Genomic DNA, 13,276 nt, shown 5'->3' with positions numbered 1-13,276 from the left:
GAAAATACTTATTCTAGAAAGTAAAAGGTCCCTATAAGCTCTATGCTCCAGAGACGATCTATTATTAATCACTAACTTCTGAAACAACACTTTTTTCTTTTCTGAAAGCAAAATTATTGACACAGATGATATTTATCACATAAACAAATTAATGTTTGTAGATGTTTATACTATCTAATTTGAAAACTATATTGATGTAATAAATTTCTGATAACCAATTCTTTTAACATACTTATTACCAAGTTACAGACAGTAAAGTACTTCTAAAATTAGCTTCTCTTACAGGTAAACATTAAATTCTTCTTTCAATCAACTCAGTATTTACTGTATACCTGTTCTGTGCTCATCAGGATATTACAAAGCATTCAAAAGAAGTTCAAGACATAGCTTTCTCCTACCTTAACATAGCAACAACCCTTGCTAAGCCACACAGCTAATAAAAGCAGAGATAAAAGTTGAAGAGGCGTCAGTAGTGTCCTTTGTTGAGCAGTCTCTGTTCTGTCATCTTATTGTCTCATCTCAGTTACATGGAGCCCTCTATATACTTTTTTACTTCTACTCCCTTCAGCTCTGATCAACTAAACTCTCATTTCCTTTGCTTACACCCTGACCCTTCTCATCAGGTCTGGCTCAATACAAACTTCAGGTTAAAAAAAGTTTACTTCTATCAAATTGTCCACTTGCCAGACTGCTTATTTACCAACATACACTTCCTTATTAGAAAACTGTTGACTAGTATGGTCACTACATTGAGTATTTGTGACTCAAGGGAGGCTGCCTGGGAAAAGAGCAGGGAAAGGGTCTGGGGACAGCCACACAAGCACATTCTGGCAACTGTAGAGCTGGATGTGAAGGTATCAACAGAAGTATCAATAAAAGTGGTATCTGAGTGGTAAAAGGTGCCAACCTTTGGTATCTGTCATTGCAAACAGATACACTTAAAGCTATTTTTATCACAGTGAAAGATATATATATTCATATATATCACAATGAAAGATTTATATATTCCTATTCAGTAAACCAGTAGAACACTTTAAAGGAAAAGATAAATATGGCAAAGTAAAAAGCACCAGGCAATTTTTGGAAAGGAAACATATACTAGATTTATATCATATAAAATACAACAATTCATCTTTTAAAACACTATATTCCTAAGTAACTTAAGAGCTATGTATAATGAAAAGCTAAGCTTTTTTTCATGCCATCTTGAGTTTATGGAGCTTGAGAACCAATGATTTCATTATAATAAGACTTTAATTCTCAGTTTTAAACTGAACCAAGGCATCTTTCCCTTCTGCATAAGGTACATCTTTCATTTGGCAGGTAATTCTGACTTACGAATTCCTGTTCTGGTAAATTTTCTCTTTCCTAAGTTTTATTCTCTTTCCCCTTCTCTTTTAACTCTTTTTACTTGCTAAATGACAGTCCATATGTTCATTTTTAAAAATTAAGATCTTATTGACATATAATATTAGTTTCAGGTATACAACATAATGACTTGGTATTTGCATACATAACAAAATGGTCACAATAGGTATAGTTAACATCCGTCACCACAGTCACATTTTTTTTCTTGTGATAAGAACTTTTAAGATCTACTCTCTTAGCAACTCTCAAATACACAATACAGTCTTACCAATTATAGTCACCATGCTGTACATCACATCCCCAAGAGTTACTTATTTTATAACCAGAAGTTTGTACCTTTTGATAACCCTCATTCATTTTGCCACCCTCACTCCCTGCCTCTGGGAACCATTAATCTGACTCTCTGTGTCTCTGAGTTCCTTTTTTGTTTGCTTCCACGTATCAGTGACATTATACAGTATTTGTCTTTCTCTGTCTGACTTATTTTACTTATAGCACAGTGCGTTCAAAGCCCATCCATGTTGTTGCAAATGGAGCTAATGTTCTTAATCATTCTACTTTTTACAAAACATTTTTCCCTTTGTCACTGATTCATCTTCTCTTCCTTGTATTATAAGGTCAGGCCCCTCACCCACACCCACACATACACTTAGTTCTATCTTTATTTTACTCTTAGAATCAGCCATCTCAATTTCAAAATCCATAATCTCGAAAGAGAGAATTAAAAAAAAATTTTTTAGTGTTTATTTATTTTTCAGACACAGAGAGACAGAACATGAGCAGGAGAGAGGCAGAGACAGAAGGAGACACAGAATCTGAAGTAGGCTCCAGGCTCTGAGCTGTTAGCACAGAGCCTGACGCGGGGCTTGAACTCATGAACCATGAGATCGTGACCTGAGCTGAAGCTGGACGCTTAACCGACTGAGCCACCCAGGCGCTCTTTGAAAGGGAATTTTAAAAGCAGCAAGAGAAAACATTTATGTACAAGGGAAACCTCATAAGGGCATAGGCTGAATTTTCAACAGAAACCTTATACAGGCCAGAAAAGGGTAGCATGATATATTCAAAGTACTGAAAGGAAAAAATGTGCAACCAAGAATATTCTATCCAGCAAGGCTATAATTCAGAATAGAAGGAGAGATAAGGAAGTTCCCAGACAAACAAAAGTTAAAAGAATTCATCACCACCAAACCTGCTCTACAAGAAATGTTAAAGGGGACTCTTTGAGTGGAAAGGAAAGACCATAAGTGGGAGTAAAAAAAGTAGGAAGCACAAAAGCAGTAAAAAATAAGTATATCCAAAAAAATCAGTCAAGGGACTCACAAAATCAAAAGATGTAAAGTATGCTATCATATACTTAAAACCCGGGAGGTGGGGGGTAAAGAATGGGTTCAAATGTAAGTGACCATCAAGTTAACACTAACTGCTATATGCAGATTTACATATAAACCTAATGGTAACCACAAATCAAAAACCTTGTAAAACATATGCAAAAAACAAAAAGAAAGCTGGGGCACCTGGATGGCTCAGTCGGTTAAGTGTCTGACTCTTGGTTTTGGCTTGGGTCATGGTATTATAGTTTCATGGGGTCAAGTCCCACATTGGGTTCTGTGCTGCCAGCACACAGCCTGCTTGGGATTCTCTGTCTCCCTCTCTCTCTGCCCCTCTCCACTCACGCTGTGTCTGTCTCTCTCAAAATAAATAAATTAATTAAAAAAATAAATAAAAAGAAAGGAATCTAAGTATCTCACCAAGAAAGCCAACTAATTGTCAGAGAAGAGAGCAAGGAAAGAAACAGAAAAGAACCACAAAAACAATCATAAAAAGAGTAACAAAATGACAATAAGTACATATCTATCAATAATTACTTTGAATGTAAATAGACAAAGTGTTTCAATCAAAAGATAGAGGGTGACAGAATGGATAAAAAAAAGAAGAGCCATCTGTATGCTGCCTAACAAGAGACTCATTTCAGACCTGCAGACACATGCAGATTGAAAGTGAAAGAAAGGAAAAGCATTTATCATCACATGGGTATGAAAAGAAAGCTGAAGTAGCAATACTTATGTCAGAAAAAATAGACTTTATTATTTTTTAATGTATTTATTCTGAGAGAGAGAGTGGAGGAGGGGCAGAGGCTGGATGGGGCAGGGAGAGATAGAGAGAAAGAAGAGAGAAAGACAGATAAAGAGAGGGAATCCCAAGCAGGCTCCATGCCCAGGGCTGGGACTCAATCCCATGACTGTGAGATCACGACCTAAACCAAAATCCAGAGTCAGACACATAACTGATTGAGCCACCCAGGTACCCTAGAAACAAACTTTAAAAGCTGTAACAAGAGACAAAGAAGGACACTCTATAATAATAAAGGGGACCATCCAATGAGAAGATATAACAGTTGTACGTATTTATGCACCCAACATGGAAAGACCCAAATACATAAAACAGTTAATAACAAACAAAAAGGAAAGAAATGATAGTAACACAATAATAATAGGGAACTTTAACAACCCACTTACATCAAAGGACTGATCATCCAAACAGGAAATCAACAAGGAAATGGTGACTTTGAATGACCCATTGAACCAGGTGGATTTAACAGATATATTCAGAACTTTCCATCTTAAAACAGCAGAATACACATTCTTTTCAAGTGCACGTGGAACATTCTCCACAACAGACCACATATAAGACCACAAAACATGCCTCAATAATTAAAAAAGATAAAAGTCATACCAAGCATCTTTTCTGACCACAATGCTATGAAACTGGAAATCAACCACAAGAAAAAAGCTGCAAAGACCACAAGTTAACATGGAGGTTAAATAATATGCTACTAAACAATGAATAGGTCAACCAAAAAAATCAAACAAGAAATAAAAAATTACATGGAAACAAATGAAAATAGAAACAAAAAGGCACAAAATCTTTGGGATGCAGCAAAAAAAGTTTTCAGGGAAGTTTATAGCAATACAGGCCTATCTGAAGAAGCAAGAAAAAAATCTCAAACAAATAACCTAACCTTACACCTAAAGGAGCTAGAAAAAGAAGAAACAAAGAAACTCAAAACCAGCAGAAGGAAGGAAATAACAAAGAACAGAAATAAAGGAAACAGAAATTAAAAAACACAAAACAATAGAACAGATAAATGAAACCAGGAGCTGGTTCTTTGAAAAGACCAACAAAATTGATAAACCTTTAGCCAAACTCATAAAAGAGAGAGAGAGAGAGAGAGGACTCAAACAAAATCACAAATGAAAGAGGAGAAATAACAACCAACACCACAGAAATACAAAGAATTACAAGAGAATATTATAAAAAATTAAATGGCAACAAATTGGACAACTGAGAAGAAACGGATAAATTCCTAGAAACATACAATCTCCCATAACTGAAACAGCAATAGAAACTTTGAACAGACTGAGGACCAGCAATGAAATTGAATCAGTAATCAAAAAACTCCCAACAAACAAAAGTCCAGGACCAGACAGCTTCACAGCTGAATTCTACAAAACATTTAAAGAGAAGTGAGTAGAATCTATTCTTCTCAAACTATTCCAAAAAATAAGAGGAAGGAAAGCTTCAAAACTCATTCTATGAGGCCAGGAGTACCAAAACCAGATAAAGCCACCCCCCCAAAAAAAGAGAACTGTAAGTCAATATCTCTAATGAACATAGATGCAAAAATCCTCAACAAAATATTAGCAAACCAAATCCAACAATAAATTAAAAAAAATTCATTAACCACAGTAAACTGGGATTTTTGTTCAGGATGCAAGGGTGGTTTAATATTCAGAAATCAATCAGTGTGATACATCATAGTAATAAGACAAAGGGTCTTATCACACAGTAATAAGACAAAGGGTGCCTGGGTGGCTCAGTCGATTGAGCGTCTGACTCTTGATTTTGGCTCAGGTCATGATCTCGCGGTTTGTTGGATTGAGCCCTGTGTTGGGCTCTGCACTGACAGTGCAGAGCCTGCTTGAGATGCTCTCTTTCTCCCTCTCTTGGCCCCTCCCCTGCTCATGTGAGTGTATGTGAGCACATGTGCGTGCACACACGCTCACTCTCTCTCTCAAAATAAATAAACGTTAAAAAAAAAAAGAAATTACAAATAAACTTCATTTAGTTGCAAATAAGTCCTTTTTAATGGAACCTACAGACCAATTCACAAGATGAGTATACTGTCCTTTACGCATAAAATAATATGATTGAGGCACATTTTTAAATTCAGAGTTGTAAATATGAACTGATCCTTTTAAACAATGTTGCCTGCTTTAACCCAGAGCCAAAGAAACACAACTATAAGAAGATTGGTTTCAGGTTGTTAATCAACAGGAAAATCTAAATTTTATGTACATTTAGAATTTCTATATTTAAGTAAAATGTGAACATGCTTCATATCCTTAGAATTCCTAAAGCATTAAACAGAATGATGAAGTCACACTGTAATGACTGAACTCAGGAAGAGCTGAAACCCCCAGCCCCACTTTCTCTTGCTTATTTTCTTTCAATCTAAATAAATAGGCACATTAGGACACTAAGTATCTTCATCTTTTCTGTGAGAGATAACTAAACATTTTAATTTTAAAAAGCCTTTGATGTAATTTCGATGTTATCCTACCAGCAGAAGGGTTAGAGGAAGCTATGACTCCCTTCTTCTCAGTGAAAAGTTAAATGTCCTACAGGAGGACAAACCTGCAATCTTATCTCATTAGCACTATATTCTGAGGTCAGGTAAATTTTAAATGTTGTTAACATGATTGAAATGATTATCAAACAATAATTTTTTTAATCATCTATCACAAAAACACTGAAGTTTAGTTAAACTTACAATTCAATTAGTCCACTCCAATAGCCTCCTAATGCCACAGTGAACACAGCAATTACAAAAATAACTACCATAGTATAGTCAAAGTTGGGCCACGATGGAGAATACATTTTCACAGTAATGTTATCTCCAAGAGTCTGAAAGGCAAAATAACAGTTAAAACATCAGAATTAGTTTTCTTTCTACTACAGCCTATGGAAGCAATACTCTCATTTCCCTCTGAAAATGATACTATAACGTTACAAAATCCACAACACTAGAACCATTTTTGACAACATAATGTATTCTCTTAACTATGAGGCTATACTTTGGTTTATTAAATCTTGAAAGTTCAGTGTTCCACACAATCACATCTTGTCAGGGATTTAAAGCTACGATAAAGGATATAACAGAGATTAGTAAAAAGTCAAAACAAATCAGTATCTTTTCTAAAGTCAGGGCTCTGAAGCACCTTGTGCTCACTGGGAGATAAACATTTCCCAAATAAAGACCTGATTGGCCTTTATAGCTTCTTGTTAGCAAATGGAGCATATATAATTTAAATTTATTATCAATAGTTAAAAGTAAAGAATTGTACTATGTATAAACTTTGTATAATACATAATTACTAATTTACCTGCTTCATATCTTTAAAATCTTTGTAGTTTATAAATGCAATCACTATTTTCACATCATGAAATTCAGATTTGTTCCCTGAGGGAGGAAACTGAAAGAAAAAAACATATTATGAAAACTTATGAGCTACTAGTATATTTACAGAATAAAATACACATTATTCCATTAAATATAAACATTATATCTTTTTTTTAGTTATAAAACAAAGTTTCATATGTTCTTTCTTGATATAATAGTAAGAGTTCTCAAACTGGAATCCTTTTAGCATAAACTTAAACCGACTTATATGGAGGTATATCATGTGTGTGTGTGTGTGTGTGTGTGTGTGTGTGTGTGTGTGTGTGTGTACACATATACAGACATGTTTGTACCTAACAAATATGTTAGGACAAAGTCTTGCTCAATTTAGGAATAGAAAAGAAATTACAGGGGCGCGGGGTGGCTTAGTTGGTTAAGCGTCTGACTTCGTCTCAGGTCATGATATTACGGCTTGTGGGTTCAAGCCCCACGTCAGGCTCTGTGCTGGCAGCTCAGAGCCTGAAGCCTGCTTTCAGATTCTGTCTCCTTCTCTCTCTGCAGCTCCCCTGCTCGTACTCTCTCTCTCTCTCTCAAAAAATAAGTAAACATTAAAAAAATTAAAAAAAAAAAGAAATTACAAAGTTTTCCAATTCAATGCCTAACAGTGCCAGAATATTTATTTTAAAATAACCCTATAATGGGATTATTCAAAACTTGGCCCATAAATTACATACCAAAAAGATAGTTCAATTCCTGTGAAATTTGATATCATGAGTTCAAGAGTTACTTAAGTTTTACAACTTACTAGGACACTGTTATTGGCAACCAATAATGCTTCAGCACCTCCTGTTTTTGCAATTCTGGCTTTTTCAAGAAAATGGCAGGTTCCCCACTGTACCACAACTGCTTTGCTCTTTATTCCTTCAGGTGGAATATCAGAAAGATTGCACAATGGTGTGGTAGTCAGATTCATCAAACTGATGGAAGTCTGAAAAGACGAAATGTCTTTAACATGATAAAGATCATATTTCATAATAAATGCATTCAGTGACAAAGTATCAATATTGGTTTAATACCAGGTTCTTTTAAATTAGAAATATTTTATGACAACCAGGCTTTGAGTTAAGTATTTTAAAATTCCCTAACTTGTTTTTCCCACAGACAGAAAAACATGTAAGCCAAAGCAAAAAAAAAAAATTAATTATCATATATTACAGCTAGTTCACACACTAAAATATAATACTCATTCTTGCCTTTCAATAATTCTATGTTTACAAATAAATATTAACTGTGATTTACTTACTGCATTTTCTAGGGTACTTGGAAGATCTGTCCAATGAGGGTTATAGAGCATGCAGTAGTCCTTAGACGGTACAGGTTTGCCATTTCCAGACGCATGCAGGATTGCTTCCTGAGCAGCTGTCTAGGACACGAACAATAATTTTCACACTGGTAATAATCTGGTTTGCCAACAACAAAACACTTTAATAATGCTATTTATACATAAGGTTTGACAGTACTTCCTTAAGAGGGAAGATCTTCCAATGAATTTATTTCTTATTTGAGGAAACACTTAAGTTATACGCATTTGCCCAGAACACATTCTTTTAAGGAAAATAAGTCACTTTCTTACGGGGACACAATTACGACCTTGGTATAAGAGCTATATCCCACAGAGGATTCTTGTTGTGTGATAACTTCAAACTCCCTTCACACCCTAAAACTTTCTTTCTCAATCTCTTATGAGTTATTACTTCATTGTTTTTTTAAAGTTTCCTTTTTTTTATTTTGAGAGAGAGGGAGAGAGAGGGAGATGGTGGGAGGGGCAGAGAGAGAAGGAGACAGAATCCCAAGCAGGCTCTGTGTTGTTAGCAGAGCCCAATGCGGGGCTTGAACCCACAAACCGTGAGATCACAACCTGAGCCAAAGTCAAGAGTAGGACACTTAACTGACTGAGCCACCCAAGCACCCCTACTTCAGTGTTTATGTAGTGCATTTAATATTCCTCAACCTGCCTTGGATGTCCACTCTCACCATTGTTATTTAACACAGTACTGGAAGTCTTAGCCTCAGCAATCAGACAACAAAAAGAAATAAAAGGCATCCAGATCGGCAAGGAAGAAGTCAAACTTTTGCTATTAGTAGATGACATGATACTCTATGTAGGAAACCCAAAAGGCTAGACCAAAATATTGCTAGAAGTGATACACAAATTCTGTAAAGTCTCAGGATACAAAATCAATGTACAGAAATCTGTTGCATTTCTATACACCAATAATGAAACAACGGAGAGAGAAATCAAGAAAGTGATCTCATTTACAATTATATCAAAAACCTAGGAAATAATCTAACCAAAGAGGTAAAAGATCTGTACTCCAAAAACTATAAACACTTATGAAAGAAACTGAAGATAACACAAAGAAATGGAAAAATATTCCATGCACATGGACAGGAAGAATACTGTTAAAATGTCTATACTGCCCAAAGCAATGTACATATTCAGTGCAGTCCCTATCAAAATAACCACCAGTATTTTTCACAGAGCTACAACAAACAATCTTAAAATTTGTATGGAACCACAAAAGACCCTGAATAGCCAAAGCAATCCTGAAAAAGAAAAGCAAAGCTGGAGGCATCACAATTGCAGACTTCAAGCCATATTACAAAGCTGTAGTCATCAAGACAGTATGGTATTGGCACAAAAACAGACACATAGATCAATGGAACAGAATAGAAAACCTAGAAATGAACCCACAACTATATGGTTAATTCATCTTCGATAAAGCAGGAAAGAATATCCAGTGAAAGTCTCTTCAACAAATGGTGTTGGGAAAACTGGACAGAGACATGCAGAAGAATGAAACTCGACCACTTTCCTTACACCATACACGAAACTAAATTCAAAATGGATGAAAGACCTAAATGTGAGGCAGAGAATTGTCAAAATCCTAGATGAGAACACAGGCAGCAACCTCTTTGATCTCAGCCACAGCAACTTCTTACTAGACATGTCTCTGGAGGGAAGGGAAACAAAAGCAAATACGAACTATTGGGACCTCATCAAGACAAAACTTCTGCATAGCGAACAATCAACAAAACTAAAAGGAAACCGCTGGAATGAGAGAAGATCTTTGCAAATGACACATCTGATAAAGGGTTAGTATCCAAAATGTATAAAGAACTTATCAAATGCAACACACAAAAACCGAATAATCCTGTGAAGAAATGGACAGAAGACATGAATAGACATTTTTCCAAAGACATACAGATAGCCAAGAGACAAATGAAAAGATGTTCAACATCACTCATCATTGGGAATATATAAATCAAAACTACAATAAGATACTACTTCACACCTGTCAGAATGGCTAAAATTTAACAACTCAGGGAACAACAGGTATTAGCAAGGACGCAGAGAAAGGGAAACACTTTTGCACTGCTGGCGGGAATGCAAACTGGTGTGGCCACTCTGGAAAACAGTATGGAGGTTCCACAAAAAGTGAAAAACAGAACTACTATGCGACTCAGCAACTGCACTACTAGGTATTTATCCAAAGGATACAAAGACACTGATTTAAAGGGGCACATGTACCTTGATGTTTACAGCAGCACTCTCAACAATAGCCAAATTATGGAAAGATCCCAAATGTCCACTGACTGATAAATGGATAAGGAAAATGTGGCATATATACATATATATATGTATGTACATATATGTGTATATCCATATATGTATTATATATGTATATGTATGTATGCATATACGTATATACATACGTATATATGCATGTATGTACATACATACATACATACACACACACCATGGAATATTACTCAGCCATAAAAAAGAATTGAATCTTGCCATTTGCAACAACAAATGATGGACCTAGAGAGTATAATGCTAAGCAAAATATATCAGAGAAAGAAAAATACTGTATGATTTCACTCTTATGTTGAATTTAAGAAACAAAACAGATAAACATGGGGAAAGAAAAAAAAAGAGGGAGGCAAACCATAAGAGAAACTGTTAACTATAGAGAACAAACTGAGGGCGCTAGAGGCAGACGGGTGGGGGATGGGCTAAATAGGTGACGGGGATTAAGGAGGGCACTTGTTATGATGAGCACTGGATATTATATGTAAGTGATGAATCACTAAATTCTCCTGAAACTAATATTACACTGTATGTTACCTACTTAGAATTTAAATAAAAACTTGAAACATAAAAAAAAAGAAATACCTCAACCTGTCCTAACTTCCATATTCTACCAGTTAAAAAAAAAAAAGTACATTATTATTTCTAAGTGCTACCTGTGAAAGAAATTCTGAGAAACTACAACTCTCAAGTCTTCAAGATTCTGCAACTGCCTATTCAAAAAGACTAATCCAGAGTTCAAAGAGAGGAAAAAAGAAGAAATGAAAAAATGTTCTGTCCTTTGCCTCATTTCCCACTACCTGGGAAAAAAGGCAGAGAAGAGCCAAGAAGTAACTGAAAAGAATAACTAACGCAGATGGGGTGGGAGTGGAGAGTATGAAATGAAGAAACACCCTGAGATAATTAGAATACCACATCACATCACAATTCCCTTCAAACCTGAACTGATCCAAATCTTTCTCTGTCCTCCTCTGAACAAATCTTTCTCTAAATCTTCTTAAAATTTTTAAAAATAATGTTTATTTTTACTGTAATTTTTGAGAGAGAGTGTGCACGCACACGTACGAGCAGGTGAGAGGCAGAAGAGAGGGAGAGACAGAATCCCAAGCAGGCTCTGAGCTGTCAGCAGAGCCCAACGCAGGACTCAATCCCACAAACCTTGAGACCATGACCTGAGCCGAAACCAACAGCCGGACGCTTAACCAACTGAGGCACCAGCCACCCCTGAACAAATCTTGCTCTAAAACGTACGAGAAAAAAGTTTGCTTGGCAAATAAAGATAATGTACCAAGGCTCTACCACTAAGGCATGCATTAGGCTGAGCTACATAAAATTGCTATTTGACCATTTTTGTATAAAATTGGTAATTTTGTCACAGGTCAATCTAAATTTATACAGTACAAAAATACTCTAATCCATGCTCTCTTACCTAAAATCTCCTCTGAACATTTGGGATTAGAAGGACTTCTGGCATATTTGGGACTTCATTAGCTTATGGATCTAAGCAAGTGTAGGGAATTTATAAAACATACTATCACATTACACGGAATAATGAAGACAAGGAAATTATTTGTGGAAAAAAGAAATGTTGTTTTCATTCAGCTGTTTCCATGTTGGTCATGAATGGATTTATTCGACAGCAGAGGTGAACCAATATCCTAAATTCTTACTATACACTAAACTATTTGTAGGTTACTAACTATACAAACTAAACAGTATATTTAGGTTTTTGCACACATATCTGATCTACTATTACTGTTTTACTAGTGAGGACTCTGAGACTTAGAGAAGTCACTAACATAACTTACATAAGTTATACAGCAGAATAATCAATTCTAACTATAGAGAGTAATCCTGCAGATAATCGTGAGGGATGATTAAGTTTGGGTTAAACATTTTTTTAAAAGAATTTGTAAATGAATTGGGTACTTCTTTTTTTAAAAAAAATTTTTAATGTTTATTCATTTTTGAGAGAGAGAAAGAGACACAGTGTGAGCAGGGGAGGGGCAGAAGAGAGTGAGACATAGAACTGGAAGCAGGCTCCAGGCCCCAAGCTGTCAGCACAGAGCCTGACACAGGGCTTGAACTCACAAACTGTGAGATCATGACCTGAGCTGAAGTTGAATGTTTAAGTGACTGAGCCACCAAGGGGCACTGAATTGGGTACTTTTTAATGAATCCAACAAAACAGCACATGATGTCCTAGGATGTCCTGGATTAGTGATGTTGAGTTTGATTATTTGATTAATGTAGTAACTGCAGGATTTCTCTAGTATAAAGTTATGTATTTCTTTCTCTTTGTGACTGGTTAGAAAGTAATCTGTAGCACCATGTAAACAGTTCAACAACCTCTCACCTAGTTTTAGCCTCCATGATGATCCATGCTTGAATTTAATTTTACATATTACATTGGGGGTTGAGAAATGGTCATTGTTTTTTAATACTGTAATTCCTTCTGCATTTATTAGCTAGTATTCTTTAAAAAAGAGCTTTACTCTCTCCTACTACCTTTTGCTTGGTATCACTAGAGGTTCACTGATTTTTAAAGATTTAATGTAATAGAAGCATTTGTTTGATGTTCAAATTGTCCCAAATTTGGTCATCAGGGCCTCTTGCAGCTGGCTCTTTGTATCCTTTGGCAAGACCCCATTAGTCTTTGAGGACTTCCTTATTTTTTGGCACAAGATGTCCTAGGCTGACTTTATTCTTTACCTGCCACAGGTTCCAAACCAGTCATACTACTAAGCTCCTTGTGGAGAAGAATGGTATTTAGATAAAGATTTGGGTTC

The 13,276-nt window shown here is 35.7% G+C and overlaps 1 protein-coding gene across 1 annotated transcript in view; it reads right to left on the bottom strand.

Annotated features, from left to right (window-relative positions):
* The window catches only part of SPPL2A (signal peptide peptidase like 2A), a 55,549-nt gene that overhangs the window by 27,753 nt on the left and 14,520 nt on the right, over positions 1 to 13,276 (bottom strand). The window contains exons 2-5 of the mRNA XM_027067240.2: positions 8,136 to 8,255; positions 7,638 to 7,820; positions 6,816 to 6,905; positions 6,203 to 6,336 (exon numbers count right to left, since the gene is read on the bottom strand). Coding sequence (XP_026923041.1) covers positions 6,203 to 6,336; positions 6,816 to 6,905; positions 7,638 to 7,820; positions 8,136 to 8,255 — 527 coding nt within the window. The remainder of the gene's footprint in view (positions 1 to 6,202; positions 6,337 to 6,815; positions 6,906 to 7,637; positions 7,821 to 8,135; positions 8,256 to 13,276) is intronic.

This window comes from Acinonyx jubatus, chromosome B3, assembly GCF_027475565.1.
Source record: "Acinonyx jubatus isolate Ajub_Pintada_27869175 chromosome B3, VMU_Ajub_asm_v1.0, whole genome shotgun sequence".
Lineage (NCBI taxonomy): Eukaryota > Metazoa > Chordata > Mammalia > Carnivora > Felidae > Acinonyx > Acinonyx jubatus.
Note: the sequence above shows the minus strand (reverse complement) of the source record. Positions and strands in the feature narration are given on the sequence as shown.